This window comes from Pantherophis guttatus, chromosome 9 (assembly GCF_059756535.1).
Source record: "Pantherophis guttatus breed Tessera chromosome 9, ASM5975653v1, whole genome shotgun sequence".
NCBI lineage: Eukaryota > Metazoa > Chordata > Lepidosauria > Squamata > Colubridae > Pantherophis > Pantherophis guttatus.
This window is the reverse complement of record NC_142071.1, coordinates 30,165,149-30,185,414: the sequence shown is the minus strand read 5'-3', so window position 1 is coordinate 30,185,414 and position 20,266 is coordinate 30,165,149. Positions and strand designations below refer to the sequence as shown.

At 46.3% G+C, this 20,266-nt stretch overlaps 1 protein-coding gene across 1 annotated transcript; it reads right to left on the bottom strand.

Annotated features, from left to right (window-relative positions):
- Positions 1-3,983: 3,983 nt before the first annotated feature.
- Positions 3,984-16,817, bottom strand: HOATZ (HOATZ cilia and flagella associated protein). The gene is made up of 7 exons (XM_060695003.2): positions 16,309-16,817; positions 14,960-15,001; positions 13,365-13,429; positions 9,133-9,192; positions 7,364-7,413; positions 7,203-7,220; positions 3,984-4,985 (listed from the first exon to the last, which is right to left on the bottom strand). Exons 1-7 carry the CDS (start codon positions 16,544-16,546, stop codon positions 4,925-4,927), a joined length of 534 nt encoding a protein of 177 aa, XP_060550986.1. The 5' UTR covers positions 16,547-16,817; the 3' UTR covers positions 3,984-4,924.
- Between the last annotated feature and the right edge of the window lie 3,449 nt (positions 16,818-20,266).

Below are 20,266 nucleotides of genomic sequence, written 5' to 3'. Positions count from 1 at the left end.
TGGTCTAAAGGATGCTGTGCATCCAACAAAGCCGTGTACAGTCTTGTATAGGAGACTTGGTAGTACAGTGGTTTAATGCACCCTGTTATTAACACAGCTGCCTGCAATTTCTGCAGGTTCGAATCTCGCCAAGGCTCAAGGTTGACTCAGCCTTCCATCCTTTCTAAGGTGGGTAAATTGAGGACCCAGATTGTGGGGGCAATAAGCTGACTTTGTATAAAATATACAAAAGGATGAAGGCTATTGCTTAACGCATTGTAAGCCGCCCTGAGTTTCCGGAGAAAGGCGGCATATAAATCAAATAATAAAAAAAACAAAACACCAGTCTGTTTTAGTGGCACGGTACAATCAAATCACATTTATGCTTTGCTCTGAAAACAAATCAGTCTGGCTAAATCGCAGGTCGTCATCTTGTCTGAATCCAGGAAACTTGGTCGAGGAAAAACCATCATCCCAGCAACCTTAACTCTGCATCTTTTCAAGAGCTCCTGAGAACAGGCCGAGGCCTTGGGCCAGATCCTGCTTGGGAAAAGAGATGCAGACGGAAAGTTGCTCCCGTCGCAGGATCGACTCCTGCCCAGATGCTGACGGGACACATTTGTCTGCTGGTTTCCTGAGCGCTGGGAAGCTGGACCCGGCTGAGCTTCCGGGATCCTGAGCCAACTTTCCACTCATCCTGGTTTGGAAACAGCTTCCAGATGCCCAGCCGGGGTGAGGAAGGAAAGGAGTCCAGCTGCAAACGTGCTATTGTGGCTTTGGGGTTGAGACGGAGCAGCCAAAAATGTAGAGGTTCTCCATCCCATGGCCCCCCCTTTGTGAGTTTGTGTGAGTCTGCATGTGCATATATCTATATAACAGAGATAGCAATAGCAATAGCATTTACATACTGCTTCACAGTGCTGTTACAGCCCTCTCTAAGGGGTTGAGAGTCAACCTCTTGCCCAAAACAATCTGGGTCCTCATTTTTCCCACCTCGGAAGGACGGAAGGCTGAGTCAACCTTGAGCCTGGTGAGATCCGAACTGACAAATTGCAGGCAGCCGGCAGTCAGCAGAAGTAGCCTGCAGTACTGCACTCTAACCACTGTGCCACCATGGTTCATAAAACAGTATAACAAGAGTTGGAAGGGACCTTGGAGGTCCATGGCACCTAGAATCTTTGCAGTGGCAATGCTGAAGGGTGAAAATAAGCAATTTAGAACTAAGGAGAAATTTCCTGACGGTGAGAACAATGAATCAGTGGAACTGCTCGCCTCCAGAAGTTGTGAATGCTCCAACACTGGAAGTTTTTAAGAAGATGTTGGATAACCATCTGCCTAAAGTGGTGTAGGGTTTCCTGCCTAGGCAGGGGGTTGGACTAGAAGACCTCCAAGGTCCCTTCCAACTCTACTTTTCTCTTCTCTTCTCTTCTCTTCTCTTCTCTTCTCTTCTCTTCTCTTCTCTTCTTCTCTCCTCTCCTCTCTTCTCATTCTCTTCTCATTCTCTTCTATTCTATCCCATCCCATCCCATCCTCTATTCTGCTTCTCTTCTCTTCTCTTCTCTTCTCTTCTCTTCTCTTCCCTTCTCTTCTCCTGTCCTCTCCTCTCCTCTTCTCATTCTCTTCTCATTCTCTTCTATTCTATCCCATCCCATCCCATCCCATCCCATCCTCTATTCTGCTTCTCTTCTCTTCTCTTCTCTTCTCCTCTCCTCTTCTCATTCTCTTCTCATTCTCTTCTATTCTATCCCATCCCATCCCATCCCATCCTCTATTCTGCTTCTCTTCTCTTCTCTTCTCTTCTCTTCTCTTCTCTTCTCTTCTCTTCTCTCCTCTCCTCATTCTCTTCTCATTCTCTTCTCATTCTCTTCTATTCTATCCCATCCCATCCCATCCCATCCTCTATTCTGCTTCTCTTCTCTTCTCTTCTCTTCTCTTCTCTTCTCTTCTCTTCTCTTCTCTTCTCTTCTCCTCTCCTCTCCTCTTCTCATTCTCTTCTCATTCTCTTCTATTCTATCCCATCCCATCCCATCCCATCCTCTATTCTGCTTCTCTTCTCTTCTCTTCTCTTCTCTTCTCTTCTCTTCTCTTCTCTTCTCTTCTCTTCTCTTCTCTTCTCTTCCCTTCCCTTCCCTTCCCTTCCCTTCCCTTCCCTTCCCTTCCCTACTACAGCAGCTTTACATGGCAGTGTCTTTGTATCTTGTGTGAATCACATCCATCGTGGCTTGCGTTCCACGGTATCGTATGGAGCCAGGCAATTGGGATGTTAACATAATAACAGAGTTAGAAGGGGCCTTGGAGGTCTTCTAGTCCAACCCCAATGCTTCTCTCATGGACGGTTTCAACAAACCATGGTTCCAACAAACAAACGGCTTAGAAACAAGGCCTGAACACAGCCACTCAAAAGCAGATCGGGATTCAGCTGCTAATCCCGTATTATTGAAATCCTGGCTGTGGCGTTGTGATCTTGTGATGCCGCGGAGGAAGCCGTGGTGAATGTTTTTCTTCATCTCGTCTCCCTATTAAGGGTGGAGGAATTTCTTGGAAGGCTGGACTTGAACGATTCCAACTCCTGATTCCAACCTGGCTTGTGTTCCTTGGAAGCTGCATCAGCAATTTCCTAAGTGGCTTTCTGATTTATGAAGCCAGGGGTGAAGGGGGGGGGAAAGAGGGGTTATCTACAGTATATGCGCATGTGCGCAATCACACACGCACACTCATTCCTTCCCGAGCCACACACAAAATCTGCCTCCAGTTCATGCTGACTAGCAGAAACCGGCCTTCAAGTTACGCCCGCTATCAGGAAAAGAGGAGCTGGGTACTGTAGTAGATCAGACAATTAAACATGAGCCAAGAGTGTGCAGCGGCAGCCAAAAAAGCCAATGCAATCCTAAATTGCATTAACAGAGGGATACAGGGGTAGGGCCAGGGGTGAAATCCAGCAGGTTCTGGAGAACCGGTAGCAGAAATTTTGAGTAGTTCAGAGAACCAGCAAATACCACCTCTGGCTGGCCCCAGAATGGGGTGGGAATGGAGATTTTGCAATAGCCTTCCTTCAGGAGTGGGGAGGGAATGGGGGATTTTGCAATATCCTTCCCCCAAGATCGGGGTGGGAATGGAGATTTTGCAGTATCCTTCCTCTGGAGTGGGAAAGGAGATTTTGCAATATCCTTCCCCCAGGAGTTGGGAGGGAATGGAGATTTTGCAACATCCTTCCCCCAGGAGTTGGGAGGGAATGGAGATTTTGCAATATCCTTCCCCCAGGAGTTGGGAGGGAATGGAGATTTTGCATTATCCTTCCCCCAGGAGTAGGGAAGGAATGGGGATTTCGCAATATCCTTCCCCCAGGAGCAGGGTGGGAATGGAGATTTTGCAGTATGCTTCCCCTGGAGTGGGAGGGAATGGAGATTTTGCAGTATTCTTGCCCTGCCCTGCCCACCAAGCCACGCCCACAGAACCGGTAGTAAAAAAAATTGGATTTCACCACTGGGCTGGGCGCAAGCAAAGTGAATGCACGGAAGGCGAACCGGTAGCAACAAAACATGAAACCGACCACTGCTTCAGCTACTTGGTCCGTGGCATCTACCGGCCATCCCAGGACAATCCATCACCCAACCAGAAAACCCCTGGGTTACGGGGAAGGCATTTGGTTAACCGAGAGCTCTGAACTTGGATTGAACACTCCGGTCAAAACAAGCTGAATTACAGCAGCAAATTTCCTTTTATTGACACAGTGAGAGCCGAGTGGCATTTCCCTCCCCGCAACTCCAAGTGCAAAAAAAAAAAACCCAAAAAACCTCTTGAAGGCCGGCCAATTTTTGAAAGGTTGGAAGAGAAAAACAACCACCACCAAAAACCCTTTTTTTGGCAACGGACGGTACCGTTTCCTGCATGCCGAGGAAACAAAGGGAAGGGATTCAGCTCGGGCAAAATTCATCTCGGCACATTTCTGTCAAAGGGCCAGAAGGGAAACTGGGAGGCAAAAGCAGAAAACAACAAGGCAGAAATTCACAGGGCAATGTCGGGCACTGGAAAAGAGCCAGCTGTTTTAGCAAGCTATTCCGTTTATTCAGAAGACAGCGAAACAATGGGGGGGGGCTTATTCCACAAAACGTGACATGATGTACTAAGATGGAAACCAGCTTTCCCCCCCCCCCCGCCTGGTGCGCCTGCCAAGGATTTGGGAGCTCTGGAATTCTTTCTGCTGCTGGCTGGGTATCTTGGAGCTTCCACGTCCCAAAATGGGGCTCAAAAAAAGACAAAAACGAATAAATAATATCAATGTTGCTAGGAACGGTGGTAAAACTGGAAAACAGAAATCAAATTAAGAATATAAAGTGAAATTTGATATCAACATACAGGATATAAATGTAAATAACGATCCTGCTAATGAAACAGTTAATTATGAATATTTAAAAATAAAAAGAAGGAGAGGGAGGAATAAAAGCTAAGAGTAGAGACAAAAGTCGTTGCAGAAAAGTTGTAAAATTGTATATATCTGTTGTTAGGATTGTATTTTAACATCTGATGTGCGTGTTTTTGTCTCTTGACTCCTTTTGCTATTGTGTGTTTGGTTTTAAAATGTAAAATACCCAATAAAAATTATTATTATTTTTTTTACATAAAAAGAAACGTCACCGTTCAGAGCAAACGGAGATTCACATCTCGGCTTGCAAAGCTGGTGGATCAAAAGCTTCTTTTAACGCTTTGGGTATTTCTTCAGAGATTTCTTGCGCAGGAGTTAAGTCCCATGGGGCAATGGGTGCCAGAAAGGTCATCCATCTCAGCCCCGCAGAGAGCTAGTCTGTCAAACATGCAGAGAAGTCCAAGGGGAGTGGGAAGGGGGTGGACTATATCAACAATGAGCCACAGCCGTTGTCAGACACCAAGGACAGGCTGGCTGAAAATACAAATAAGCCTTGTCGGTTAGTGTCTCCGGTCGGAATTCTCAAGGTAACGCCTTGACACTCTCTTCATCCTCAGACTGTTCTTCCTTCTCCTTTTTGGAACTAAAGAAAAAGAATGAAGGACACCCTGAGGTCATTTAGAGACACTCCCCGCCTCCTTCTCCCCAAACGCCAGCAGGAAAATCTCCAATCTCAAAGCTTGGAAAATTGTGGCGTCCCTGATGCTCTCCGAGCTGGGTTGTTTCCTTCAAGACGTTTTCGTGACCCAACTAGATAACGTCATCAGGGCTTAGACGAGAGTGGAGTATGCGCTTATTCTTAAGACACTGGTGGCTTGCCCTGTCAGTGTGAGTGGAAATATTCCTGGTGGTTCGTTGATTAGGCTGTTGTTTACTGTTTGATGGATTGTCTGGATTGCTGATTTCTGGATTTGGGTATTGTCTGTTGCTTGATTATTGGTCTAGTGAAGGTCTGCAACCTTAAACACTCAAAGAGCCATTTGGACCTGTTTCCCACAGAAAAGAAAACACCGGGAGCCACAAAACCCTTCCAGTGCCTATTTCTTGAGCGGCATATGTAGTTGAATTAAACGTTCTGTTTTCTTCTGAAACTTTTCTTTTCTTGGATTTATCCATGGTTGGCCTACCAGGGACTGAATAGCTCAATAAATCGTGTGCCATCGGGTGTTGCACATTGGTGGTTGTGACGCGTATTTTGAGTGACAGGGAGCTGCAGCAGAGGGGTGAAAGAGCCACATGCGGCTCCAGAGCAGCAGGTTGCCGACCCCTGGTTTAGAAGGAAAGGAAAAGAATGACCTAGCTTGGGTACACAGCTGTGTGTTAAGCATGGCTGGAGGGAGAGATGGATGGAGACAGAAAGGTAGACGGAGGACAGATATTGAGGGAAGGAGGGAGGGATGTAAGGAGGGAGGGGGAGAAGAGTGCATGAATGGATGGCTAGAGAGGTAGACAGATGACGGCTGGATCGATGGCTCAATAGATAGCTACAGAGAGATGGATGCTTGGATGGACGGACGGACGGACGGATAGATGGACAAATAGACAGACAGATGAACTAATATAGAGAGAGAGGGATGTAAAGAGGGAAGGAGAGTTGAGTAGATGAATGGACGGCTAGAAAGGATGACTCAATGGCTCAATAGATAGTTAAAGACAGGTGGATGCTTGGATGGATGGAGGGATGGATGGATGGACAGCTTCTCCAGTCTCTAGGCCCCTGGTCTAGTTAATCTTGGTAATCTCTGTTTATTTGGCTGCTGAACACTCTCACCAACACAGTCAGGAGGCAAGCTACTGTATATAAAAAGAAAGTAAACCCCACTCCCCTTTAGCACTGATGACGTTACCCAGTTCGGTCATGAGACGTCTGCAAGAAAACTACCAAGGTGAGAGAGCAACAAGGACCCGTCCTCCTCTTCCTCTTCCTCTCTGCTAACCCCACTCCCTTCTAGCACTAATGATGTTACCCAGTTGGGTAATGAAACATCTGCAACTAAACCACCAAGCTGAGAGAGCACCAAGCACCCCACAGTCCTCCTCCTCCTCTCCAGAAACCCCACTCCCTCCTAGCACTGATGACATTACCTATGAAATGCCGGCAAGAAAAACAACCGGAGAACCGGTAGTAAAAAAATGCTAAAAAAGTAAAAAAAACCAGTTCTGACGATCGCGCGTCGCTCAACTGAACGTTGGAACTTTTTTTTTTTTTACTACCGTTTCGGCGAACCGGTAGCCTTTTTTTACTACCGGTTCGGGTGAACCAGACCGAACTGGGAGCATTTCATCCCTGGTGGTGGGGAACTCAGAGGCTCTTGAGAACCGCTCAGCTGGCAAATCATCCTTAAGCAAGTAATTTCAACAAGACTCACTTACGTATTTGTCAGTCTAACCGACTGGATAAATCGGGGTTGTCCCCAGTGACTCAGGGAACTACCCTGTTTCCCCAAAAATAAGACTCCCAGGTTTGAATCAGTACCTTAACTACTGTAAAAAATGGGTTTCAAATGGCATTTTCCCAAGAGCTGGAAGTTGTCATACGTGAGAAAAATGCCAGCCATTAACAAATTAAAAGGCAGAAACTGCTGAGAGGAGAAATGGAAGGGGCGAGTAATTTTAAAAGTGGACAGGCTAAGCTTCCTTTGAACCTTTAGAAGATATATGGAGAGCCCAGGTTGATTTCTTGGCTAAAAAAAAAAAAAACCAGGACAATTTGGCTGGCCTTCAATTCCAGGAATTCTTTAGCACGCGGTCCTTTCTCTGGTATGCGTGAAATAATTCCAAATCGGGCAGGAGATTTTACCTCTCGTCTTCCTGGTCCCTGGAATTAAAAAAAAAAAAAGAGATGGAAAGAAGAGGGGGAAAAAGTTACACTTTTCAAAATGATACAAGCGTTTATTTACTAATCGGGATCACCGAAAATTTAAGGCGAATAGGGGGAGAAACTTGTCTTCTTGATATTACCTTTCTGGCGCTTTGGATTTTGGCTTGTGTGGCCGAGATAAGGACTCTTTCTGAGAAAGGGAGAAAAAAATTGCGGTTAAAAACTTCGCCCGTTTTAAACTGTTCTTTTGCAGGGTGGGAGAGAACAGTGCAAAGTTTATGGGGTGTTCTGTGGGTTCCTTGATGCAAACTCCACTCCTTTTTGCACTGATTTTGTTCCCTAGTTGGGTCATGAAACATCTGCAAGAAAACCACCAAGCTCAGGGAGCACCGAGCACCCCACAATTCAGCCCCGAGCTACATGTATTCTCTCGTGGGTATTCCCATGGATTTGAACTTTGCAGCAGGATCGACAGCTTTAAATACTCGACACCGTTAACGGATTAGAAAAGAAGAACACACGAAGCAAAAACATTCACAAATAAATAAATAAATAAATGCTGAGGAATTGTCTGGGCCAAACTTATTTAATTCAATTTTTATTTCTGCTTTTTAAATTTTGTATATATATGTATTTTATTGTTGGCTGTTCACCGCCCTGAGTCCTTCGGGAGTAGGGCGGTATATAAATCAAATAAAAGTAAAAGTAAAGTAAAAAGTCCCATCAGCTAAAAAAGAAAGAAAGAAAAGTCAGAAATGCAGGAAGAACCCCTGATGAGACAGATTCAAAACTGGAAGAATGAGAAACGGGACGAAACGCTCCTTGACAGATTCAAGCCAATTGAGCTAAATATGTACTAAATCTCTTTTTTCTCCCCCCTGCTCCATATAATTAAGGCAGTTTCTCCCCACCAATCATCCCTTTTAAATAACTCTATCCAGCCCCCTCTTTCCGCAAAGCTCTCCGCGGAGCTGAACCATCCTTCTAAACTCATGCCAGGCTTCTGGCACCCTTTCCAGCTTCATGGAGGACCGAATTGCAGGCTGGCTTCTACCCCAGCCAAATTTCAATAGCGTTCCTGGCTTTATTCCTTCTTTTGTGTTACATGCTGCAGCTGGCAGGAGGGAAGAAACGAGAAAGGAAAGTTAAGCAAGGACGCAATGCTCGGTTCTCAAGAGCAGCAGTTAACCAACTGGTGGTCTGCGAGAAAATTTTGGTGGTCCCCAGAAAAATTATTTGCATTTTTTATATTGCACTAAATCAGGGGTCCTCAAACTACGGCCCCTGGGCCGGATATGTGCAGTGAACGTTTGTGTTGCTGCCGAGAGTTTCCCCCTTTTTGTGTGGGTCGGAGGGGGGCAGAAATTCCAACTCGGGGTCTGCTTCGGCCTCCTGGTGTGGGGCTTTGGGCGAAGGCTGGAGGGAAGAGACGCTGGTGGCGAAGAGCCGGAGGGCCTCGTTCCAGTGGGACTGCATCGTGGCCTGGAACTGGCTGACCATCTCAGCCCACTGAGCCTCCAGGCGCCGGTAACTGGCCTTGTACTCCCGTAGGTCTTCCCTCTGCTTGGAAAGCCTATGCTCCTAGTCCTCATTGCCAACTCTTTCTCGTGGTGGCTGCTTAGCTCCAACAACTGCTTCCTGTAGGGGTCCTAAGGAGCCCGGGCGGGCAGGCGAGGAGTAGCGAGTAGAGGCTGGCAAGGTGCCCCTCAAGGTGAGTGACATTGAGTTGGCCATGCCCACCCAGTCACATGACCACCTTGCCACGCCCACCCAGCTGGTCATTAGGCAGATTATATTAGTGGTCCGTGGGATTTAAAATTATGGATTTAGCGGTCCCTTGAGGTTTGAAAGGTTGGTGACCCCTGCTCAAGAGAGAGGGAGGTTCGGACAATCTAAAAAACCACCTTACCGATATCCTCTCTTCCCTTTGTCTTTTCAGCAATGCAATGATGTCTTCTCTTTTTTTAGCCTGTGAAGAAAGATGTTTGCAAAGGTGAGAAGGAGGGAAGTCCACACATCTTCAAGCGAACAAGGTTGAGAAATACCGTGTCACACCTGCCCTGACTTGGGTTCTTAGGAAAGAGAGACCCTCGATTCCATGTGTGCGAAAGCTATACTTCTACTAGAAGTCAAGTGGTGACAGTACAGCAAAGCCAGAACTAAAAGTTTGTGCACAAAGTTTCCCCAGTTTACTTTCCCTTTCTCCCTGCTCTCCGTTATCTCCCTATTGTTGAGTTACATTCAAAGGAATTGTTTTGGTATCGTTCCCTGCATCGGCGGGCTGGATGGTAAACCGTTGCATTCCCCTCCCAGCTCTCTGGCCTTGGGGCGATGAGGCGACATCTCAGGAAGGAACGATGAGTAGTTTCGGTTTCTCCTTTCTCAGCATCCCCCCTCCCCCCCCATCTACGGCAGGCTGACATCTAGCAAATCAAGGCTGAAGCTCAGGATGGCAATTCTGACATACTGATCTAGAGCCCCAAGAGAGTGGCTGGCTGGGGAATTCTGGGAATTGAAATCCACACATCTTCAGGTGGCCTAGGCTGAGAAGCAGAGCTGAGATTTGCACAACCAACCAGTCAAATATAACCACTTCTTGTACCCTAGTATAACCAACAAGTGGGGTTTTTACCCCATCAGACTCCAAAGACCATTGACATCCTTCAAAAGTGAATAACCTCCTATAGATTCTGAATTTATCAGCTGGTTATAAAGGCTCCAGGATAACAATCTGGATTCATATTAAACTCAATTTAGGTGAGGGGAGTGTTGTGGTCCACCAGCAGCCTGCAGAGTTGGACAGTGAGGAGGCTGAGGAAGAACATGGGCCAATCCTGGAGGCTGGGGAAGGCCTGGATGTGGGCTCTGCGTCAGAGGCAGGGATGGGGCCAGGGCCATCTGGGACTGATGTGCGGACTCAGGAACCTCCAGAGGCTGACAGCAGAGAGGCAGAGAGGAACAGAGGGAGCCTGTTCCTAGTGCACGTATGAGAAGGCAAGAGCAGCTAAAGCAAAAAGGACAACTCAGGAGTAAGGCCAAGAGATGATTGGCCCCTCCCATAAGGCTTAAAAGACCAGCAACAGCTCTTGGGCTCTTTGTCGGAAAACAACGTTGATAGATTTGCTTCTTGTCTTGCTACATTTATTTCTTGTCGGCGTCTTCTGCTTCTGAACTTTTGCCAAGAAAAGCCTTTGGCAGGTTGCCTAATTAGACCCAAGGTTGGTGATAAGGCTGAAGAATTGTGTTATGAAGAATTTGTTTTTGATTTAGTTTGGACTACACTGAGAATGAGTTAATTCTCAGCTGCTCTAATAAAATCTGTTTGTTTAGAACTGATTGCGTCTGATAATACCTACTTGGGCCTGGGTCACAACAGGGAGATCCGTGCCAACTGACTAGGCCTAGGGCTTAAATCCTAGGAAAGAGGGATGAATTTAGGAATTCGGCGGGGTGCCCAGCCCAAACATCCAGGACTGTAAGCTAGCAAACTTGACTTTTAAAACCGGCTGATGATACGAACCATCTGGCACTCGTTTCTTTGAGCAGAATTATTTAAGAGAAATCACGGCAGAGTTTGGAGACGAGACTCGCTTCTCCTGATAATCCCATTTCTCTGAGCCAGGTCTAATGGAAGCCCCTGGATCAAATCCATTAGGGGGGTTATTAATTGCCACGAATACGAATGCCGTTTTGCCGGCAGCCATTGCCAAGCTCAGCACATTTCATTCTTTTCCTAGGGACTGGCTGCCTCTGGCTCCGTTCCCATGCTTACTCGGCAAAGCTTCTCCTTTTTTAACAAGAGAGCGTGGAGGGGGAGAAAAAACAGAAAAGAAAAGTCCTTTAAGGACTGTATTAATGTAGCTCTTAACTTTCGCAGAACTGCTGTAACACGACGTGGATTAGATGTGGAGAACCGCGCTATTTATTCCTATCGATCGGGGTAAATGATTTATTTATGCGTTGGCGAGCCAAGAGGCCAAAGATGTTGGGTTCCACGCTGGACCTCAGGAGTTAATTAACCAAGAGCTAATGGGTTTGTTTTCCGTGACGATCCATAGATCCGGGGTTGGTTTCCCGTCATAAGTCTGCAGCATCCTTTATCAAGGATGAAAGTCCAACGAATCTAGAAATGAGACAATGGCTGTTTCTGGAAGAGATGCTCCCTTTGGTCCTTCCCATTCCTTGGGAGCAGTGGCGAAATGTAAAATTTGTTACTACCGGTTCTGTGGGCATGGCTTGGTGGGGGGGGGGTAATGTGACTGAGTGGGCATGGCCAACTTTTTTTTTTTAACTTTTAAAACCCTTTTTTCTACTACCTCTTCGGCTGAAGAGGTTGTAGGAAAAAAAATGCTTTTAAAAGCCTCTGACGATCCCAGCTGAGTTGCCTGATCGTCAGAGGCTTTTAACTCACTTAACAAATGTCTCGCTCAGCAACAGAAACGTTGAGCTCAATGGCAGTCGTACGTCGAAGGCTCTATCGCTACCAGCCTATGATCCAGCACTGTAAAAACAATTTTTTGTTCTTTTTCTCCCAGGGCATTGCTGGCACCAGCCCCGTGGAAGCCATGAGAATTCTTCTGCCCTTTAATGTTCCTGGTCTGAATGACTGACAAATCTTCTTTTCTCTCGGATTTACAGCGCAATCTAATCATCTCGGCTCCTTTCTGAAGGAGATAATCAGCCGGACTGCTCTGTTCCACAAAGATGGGAAAATCTTTTGCTGATTTTCAGAGCACGGAATAGCCCCGGCAGTTTTCTCCCCTCTTTAGAAACATTGACTTGAGGGAGGGGAAAGAAGAGTAGGAGAGAGAATTAGAAAAAGAAGAAGAAGAGAGGAGTGGGGGAAGGAAAGGGGATAGTAGGAAAGGAAAGGAGAGGAGGAATGAAGAAAGTAGAAAGGGTTAGAAGAAAGAAGAGAAGGGGAGAAGAAGAGGGAAAGTTGTGGCAAAATAAAAGAAAGGAAATGGTAAAAGGGCAGCCCCGAACAATTAATAATTAACTATCAAAAATAGTTACGAGATGAATGATTAAAGATGTGTAAGAAACTATACATCTAAATATGTTTATGAGAAATAAAAATAATAACTTTTCAAAAAAAAGGAAAAGAAATATCGACTTGCATGCAACGCTCTGAATTCTAACCCTCTTCCCGAAAAGGTCAAAGGAATATGACCAAAACTGAGCCCAAAATGTCCATTGCTGAGCGAAGCAGCTATTAAGTGAGTTTTGCTCCGTTTTACGACCTTCCTTGCCACAGTTGTTAAGGGAACCTCTGCAGTTCTTGAGTTACTAACCCAGTTGTTAAGTGAATCCGCCTTCCCCCGTTGACCTTTGCTTGTCGCAAAAAAGGTCGCAAAAAGCGGATATCACATGACCTCAAGACATTGCAACCGTCATAAATCTGAATCAGTTGCCAAAAGGACCGAATTTTGATTGCGTGAGCATAGGGAGGCTGGAAACATTGTAAGCGTGAAAAACTGTCATAAGTCACTTTTTTTCAGTGCTGTTGTAACTTGGAACGGTCAGTAAACGAAGGGTTGTAAGCCGGGGTGAAATCTACTTACCTTCCCTACCAGTTCGGAAATGTATGCATTGCTCGTAAGCGTTGCTCCACCAGGGGTGAAATCCAGCAGGTTCTGACAGGTTCTGGAGAACCCGTAGCAGAAATTTTGAGTAGTTCGGAGAACCGGCAAATACCACCTCTGGCTGGTCGCAGAGTGGGAAGGGAATGGAGATTTTGCAATATCCTTCCCCCAGGAGTTGGGAGGGAATGGGGATTTTGCAGTATCCTTCCCCTACCACACCCACCAAGCCACGCCCACCAAGCCACACCACGCCCACCAAGCCACGCCGATAGAACCGGTAGTAAAAAATTTAGTATTTCACCACTGCGCGCTACATGCGCGCGCCGACCCTCTGTGAATGCACAAACTCTTCTGCGCATGCACAAAGGGTAAAAAACAGGTTACCAGCCTCAAGCTGCCATCACTACCGGTTCTCCGAACCACCGGCTGTCATCGCTACCAGTTCGGCTGAACTGGGCCGAATCGGGAGCATTTCACCCCTGGTTGTAAATCAAGGACTTGCAAAAATAAAAGTTTAGAATGGAGCTAGTTCTGAAAAGCCGCAGAATCCGCTCACCTTCTCCAGGCAGTGTTCTTTCCACACGTCCTTCTCCGTTTCCGAGTATCTCTCTTCTTCTCGTTCTAAAGAAATCGTTTTCAAAGAAATGGTTTAAAATTCAGTTTAAAAAATCAATCATCTTTTCATCATTTTTCAAGCAGAATTCTCTCCGACCCTGGATGCGAGATTTGTAGCCGGAGAGAGTTTATATTTGTGTTTGTGTTTGTCATTGTCCTGTTATTGTTTTTTTAAAAAAGAAAAGAAATAGGCACCATTTTTTGTGAGTTGTTGGTTAGTCCGAAAAGATACTACCAGATTCCCGATTTTCTGGAGTAACAATTGTTTTGATTTTAACTACAGTAAACAAAGATATTGAAGGACATTGGATGCACAAGTTAGCCCAGAGGAAGAACAAGAGCAGTTAAAAGGAACAACACGGTTTCTTGCTAAAAATCCTGCAAAAAGTTAAGTTTTCCTTTTTTGGTCCTCTTGATCTCATCCTCAAATCCTTTTTTTTTTAAAAAAAAATATTTTGTATTGATTTTTTTTCTTTCCTTTTTGTTATTCTTTAACAATAAAAATATAATAAAAAATAAAATAAAAAAATATTTTAAAATTATAAAAAAAAGTTATTTTAAGTCAACAAAGTGACCTGCAACAATTAAGTTTAAACAACAGAACAATTCATAGTTGTGTTTGGAAATTTTACACACCATATAAATCCTGGCTTATGCACGGAAGGTTGGGTTGTTTTCTGGATTTACATATCAAGCTTAGTCAAAAAGAACAAATTGTATTTTGGGTTAGAGCAGAGGTGGGCAGCTATGGCTCCTTTAAGGACCTGTGGACTTCAACTCCCAGAATTCTCAAGCTCGGGAATTCTGGGAGTTGAAATCCACAGGTCCTTAAAGGGGCCATGCTTGTTCACCCAGGTTACAACATATCGGAAACTCAGTTGCAGAAATATACCAGAGAGATGGTGTCTCCCCGCTCCGTGTTCTTGCAATAAAAATATTTTTTTCAAATAATGCCAATTAAAAATGCTGTCCTTTCCATCTGCTCTCTGGGGCAAGATCACCTATCAGGTCACGCATAGGACTGAATCAATTGATTGGCACCGGATGTGATAGGCATCCTGTCAGACTGCGATGCTATCTCAAAATTAAATGAATTTCCAAACTGCCAATCTTTAAGGAAATCTTTCTTTAATTGAGCACAGCCACCGGATCATGACTCCACGCGGACAAGACTGACCTTTTGCCCCCCAATCCCTCCCTTTCCGATCCCCAAATCTCTGCTTCTCATTGGCTATCTTCCAAGTCATTCTTCAGACTTCTTTTTCTCGTCATTTCCCAGGAATGTGCCCCCTCCCCTCATTTCCACGACAACCCGACTTCAAAGGTATTTAGCAGGCAAAAGTTTCAAGAGTTTATCTCTCGCTCTCCTCTGCTCTCCATGCCAGCGTTGAAACGCTGACACATCCATTGATTGGCATTCAAGGAGTGCCTTTTACAAGGATTTTGGGGTGGTAAGTGGTTTGGCTTAAAGGTTCTATTACTATAAATATCAGGGTGCCCTCCAAAATGTCCATTTTGGTAAAACCGTATACTTACTGTCACTCACTGAGGATGAAACAGACAAATAGCTGCTTTTCGCTAAAAAAAATAAAAATATTGCAACGGATTGAAATCACTGATTGAGATTCTCCTTTGAACATTTGTGGGATCGTTTTTTTCCCACTTTAGCAGAAGAAAAATCCACATTAATTGACAACCTCCATAGACATTTCGATCGTGGGATGCTAACCCCCCACCCCTGCAATGCAGGCCAATTCCTAGGGGGAAATCCTGGAGGTGGTGTTGAAGGGGCGACCAAGGAAAAGGGACTCCTCTGAAGGAGAAGAAGCTCCCACAATGCCAAGGAAGGTTGGACAGCCACTTGTCTGAAATGGTCGAGGGTTTCCTGCTTGAGTAGGGCCTGGTTGGACTAGAAGACCTCCAAGGTCCCTTCCAACTCTATTATTCTGCCTTCCTTCCTCCCTCTTTCTTCTTCCTTCCTTCCTTCCCTTCTGTTCTTTCTTTCTTCCTTCTTTCTCTCTCCTTCATTCCTTCCCTCTCTTTATTCCTTCATTCCTTTTCTCTCTTATTCCTTCCTTCCTAGCCTGCCTTCTCTCTTCCTTCCTTCCTTCCCCTCTCCTTCTTTCTCTCTCCTTCATTCCTCCTCTCTTTATTCCTTCATTCCTTTTCTTTCTTATTCCTTCCTTCCTTGCCTGCCTTCTCTCTTCCTTCCTTCCTTCCTTCCCCTCTCCCTTCTTTCTCTCTCCTTCATTCCTTCTCTCTCTTTATTCCTTCAATCCTTTTCTCTTATTCCTTCCTTCCTTGCCTACCTTCTCCCCTCCTTCCTTCCTTCCCCTCTCCTCTCCCTTCTTTCTCTCTCCTTCATTCCTTCTCTCTATTTCTTCATTCCTTTTCTTATTCCTTCCTTTCTTGCCTGCCTTCTCTCTTCCTTCCTTCCTTCCTTCCTTCCCCTCTTCTCTCCCTTCTTTCTCTCTCCTTCATTCCTTCCCTCCTTCCTTCTTTCCTTCCCCTCTCCCTTCTTTCTCTCTCCTTCATTCCTTTTCTCTCTTATTCCTTCCTTCCTTGCCTGCCTTCTCTCTTCCTTCCTTCCTTCCTTCCTTCCTTCCTTCTCTCTCCTTCCTTCCTTCCCTCCCTCCTTCCTTCCTTCCTTCTTTCCTTCCTTCCTTCCCCTCTCCCTTCTTTCTCTCTCCTTCATTCCTTTTCTCTCTTATTCCTTCCTTCCTTCCTTCCTTCCTTCCCCCATCACCGAAGACTGGGCCGACCCTTTGTCCGAGGGTTTCCCGCTGGAGCAGGGGGGCCGGGCTGGAAGACCTCTAGGGTCCCCTCCGTCTCTCTTCTGCGGGCTCGGAGCCCCCCCTGCCCGTCCCTCCCTCCGCCGAGGCTACCGGCCGAGCTCCGTCGCGGGCAGGAGGCGCCGTCGCAAAGCGAGCCTCCCCGGACGCCCAGCCGGGACTCGAGCGGCGGCTGGAGGGTGACGGAGTTCCAGAAGGACTTGGCCAGCGCCACGTCCTGCTCGCTGGAGCCCGCGAAGGCCAGCGGGGCGGCGGCGGGCGAGGGCGCGGGCGCGGGCGGGGAGCTGGCCATGGCCGACGGCGTGGGCGAGCGCGGCCGCTGGGTCTCCATGGCTCCGCCAGAAGCCGCTCCTGCCGTTGGCCCGCGGGGAGGGCAGGGGCGGAATCCCGGACTCAGGCGCGGGAGCGGTTCCGACAGCTTGGACGGCCACCTGGCTGAAACGGTCGAGGGTCTCCTCCTTCACAAGAGGGGTGGACTAGAAGACCTCCAAGGCCCCCTCCAACTCTGTTATCCTTCCTTCCTTCCTTCCTTCCTTCTTTCTCCATCACTGGAGCTTTTTAAGAAGAGATCAGATAACCATTTGTCTGAAATGGTAGAAGACCTCCAAAGTCCCTTCCAACTCTGTTATCCTTCCTTCCTTCCTTCCTTCCTTCCTTCCTTCCTTCCTTCCTTCCTTCCTTCCTTCCTTCCTTCCTTCCTTCTCCATCACTGGAGCTTTTTAAGAAGAGATCGGATAACCATTTGTCTGAAATGGTAGAAGACCCTCCAAAGTCCCTTCCCTGTTATCCTTCCTTCCTTCCTTCCTTCCTTCCTTCCTTCCTTCCTTCCTTCCTTCTCCATCACTGGAGCCTTTTAAGAAGAGATCAGACAACCATTTGTCTGAAATGGTAGAAGACCTCCAAAGTCCCTTCCAACTCTGTTATCCTTCCTTCCTTCCTTCCTTCCTTCCTTCCTTCCTTCCTTCCTTCCTTCCTTCCTTCCTTCCTTCCTTCCTTCCTTCCTTCCTTCTCCATCACTGGAGCTTTTTAAGAAGAGATCAGACAACCATTTGTCTGAAATGGTAAAGAGTTTCCTACTTCAGCATGGGGTTGGGACTAGAAGACCTCTAAAGTCCCTTCCAACTGTTAGTCGATACCAGCTTGACTAGAAGACCTTGGAGCAGGAGAACCTGTGCCATTAGTAGAGGTTCTCCTGTACTAATGGTTGTCTTGTCTCTTCTTCTAGCCTCTTCTTGAAAGCCTCCAGTGATGGAGAATCCAGAACTTCTGCAGGCAAGTTGTTCTGCTTATTAATTGTTCTCACTGTCAGGAAATTTCTCCTTAATTCTAAGTTGCTTCTCTCCTTGATGAGTTTCCACCTGTTGCTTCTTGTCCTGCCTTCAGGTGCTTTGGAGAATAGCTTGACTCCCTCTTCTTTGGGGCAGCCCCTGAGATATTGGAACACTGCTATCATGTCTGCCCTGGTCCTTCTTTTCATCAAACTAGACATACCCAGTTCCTGCAACCGTTCTTCATATGTTTTAGCCTCTAGTCCCCTAATCATCTTTGTTGCTCTTCTCTGCACTCTTTCAAGAATCTCAGCATCTTTTTTTTAATATTGTGAGCTTTTGCTTGGCGGGGTTGGTCCACGATCTCTTTCACCCCATGGCCCAGGTTGGCAGCCTTCTCTCACCTGTCAACTAAGCAGCCAAGATGAGTCTTTCACAGCCTTGGCAACTATGCTGAGTGGACTTCAACTCCCAGAATTCCCCAGCCCAGCATGGAAGCTACCATGGTGGAGAAACACTGCCGGCTGAGGAATTCTGGGAATTGAGGTTCCACCTGTCTTCAAATTGCTAAGGTTGAGAATCATCATTCTAGTTTATTGTCTCCATAGCAATATAGAGTGGGTGGCTGAATGTATTCAGACATTATATTATTATTATTATCTTTATTCATTAAATATGAAACTCAGTCAACTGAACATTCGAAAATGCACCACAAATACCACTGACCGGTGCTAATGGTTGATACGGGTTGCTGCCAGCGTCCTAGGGATCAACCAAGGACCTTCTTAAGATGTACGATGTTCCAAGTAGCACAGATTTTTTTGCAGTTCCACTGGTGTTATTGCAGGAAGCTGCAATTTGTTGTTGTATCGTATAAAATTCTTGGACATGGTACCACGTGCCCCGATGACAATGGGCATCACTGTTACATGTTTCATCCATAGCTGTGTAGTTTCAATGGCCAGGTCGCGATATTTCGTAATTTTATTCCTGTTCTTTTTCTTCGATTCTGGCATCTCCTGGTGCCGCGATGTCAATAAATTATACGTTTTGCTTTTCAACAACTGTGATATCTGGCGTGTTGTGTTCCAAGTGACGATCCGTCTGTATTCAAAAGTCCCACAAGATCTTCACCTTCTCATTTTCTATAACTTTTTCCACTTTATGTTCCCATGACTTTTTGGATACAGGTAAGTTGTATTTTTTACATAAGGACCGGTGGATTAATTTAGCAACTTGGTCGTATCCATTCTTCTTCTTCTTCTTCTTCTTCTTCTTCTTCTTCTTCTTCTTCTTCTTCTTCTTCTTCTTCTTCTTCTTCTTCTTCTTCTTCTTCTTCTTCTTCTTCTTCTTCTTCTTCTTCTTCTTCTTCTTCTTCTTCTTCTTCTTCTTCCTCCTCCTCCTCCTCCTCCTCCTCCTCCTCCTCCTCCTCCTCCTCCTCCTCCTCCCCTTAATATTTTGGGGGGAATTTAAGGCTTAGCGCTTTGAAGGGAATTCACCCTCCCCGCCTCCCAATCCAGCGGAAGCCACTGAAGTCTATATGAAACAGCGTGAGTCGTCCTGCAGAAACCAATTTGGAAAATCATGATCTCCGTAGCTGCTGAATGAAAATTGGTGTACTTATGCTTCCTATTAATGCAAATGCAGAGTGCCTTCTTTTATATTTCCAGAGTGTGTGTATTTTTATCCTGCCGTGGACTGAATTGCAATTGACCTTAAATTTCAGTAATCTTCGGACTCCAGCAAAATGGGATACCTGCAGTCTGGTTCCTCAGAGAGCAAAAAGCTGCTATGTGAGATCTAGGCAGAATCCCAGACACCCCCCCCGCCCCCATCCAAGCACGGGAGTGCCCCATTGGGGATATGGATCCCTAGGTAGTCCTCTACTTACAACGATAATCGAGGCCAGAATTACGGTTTTGAGTTCTGCCTGTCGTTATGTAGCTCATCATAGGATCCTGCCTGATTTTACAATTATTTTTTTTTGCCGCGGTGGTTAAATGAATACAGCAGTCCGAAGCGAACCCACCGTCTGCCATGGGACATTTTGTGACCAGAAACCATCGCTTTTTGACCAAACACGTCATAAATTGCAATCAGGTGACTTTGGGGGCCCTCCAAGCGGCTGTAAATATGGGCTGCTTGCAGTGGTGGAATTCAAATTTTTTTACTACTGGTTCTGTGGGCGTGGCTTGATGGGTGTGGCTTGGTAGGCTTGGCAGGGGAAGGATACTGCAAAATCCCCATTCCCTCCCCACTCCTGGGGGAAGGATACTGCAAAATCCCCAATCCCACCCCACCCCTGGGGGAAGGATACTGCAAAATCCCCATTCCCTCCCCACTCCTGGGGGAAGGATACTGCAAAATCCCCATTCCCTCCCCACTCCTGGGGGAAGGATACTGCAAAATCTCCACTCCCACCCCACTCTGGGGCCAGCCAGAGGTGGCATTTGCCGGTTCTCCGAAGTACTCAAAATTTCCGCTACCGGTTCGCCAGAACCTGTCAGAACCTGCTGGATTTCACCCCTGGCTGGTTGCCTGCTTGCCCAAATTGCAATCATGCGACCAGCAGGTTGGGGCAGGGGTGACCAATCAGAAACTCAAATACAGGTTGCAGGTTCCTTTTTTGGGGGGGGGCGGTCCATCTTAACCTCAAACGGTTACTAAGTGAGCAGTCATAATTTAAGGACTCTGTATACCGTCGTTTCCCTTTGACCGGTCCTCACAAGCTCTGGGAAATAATATGATAAAAGTTTCTTAGAAAAAGAGTCATTTTTAGTTTT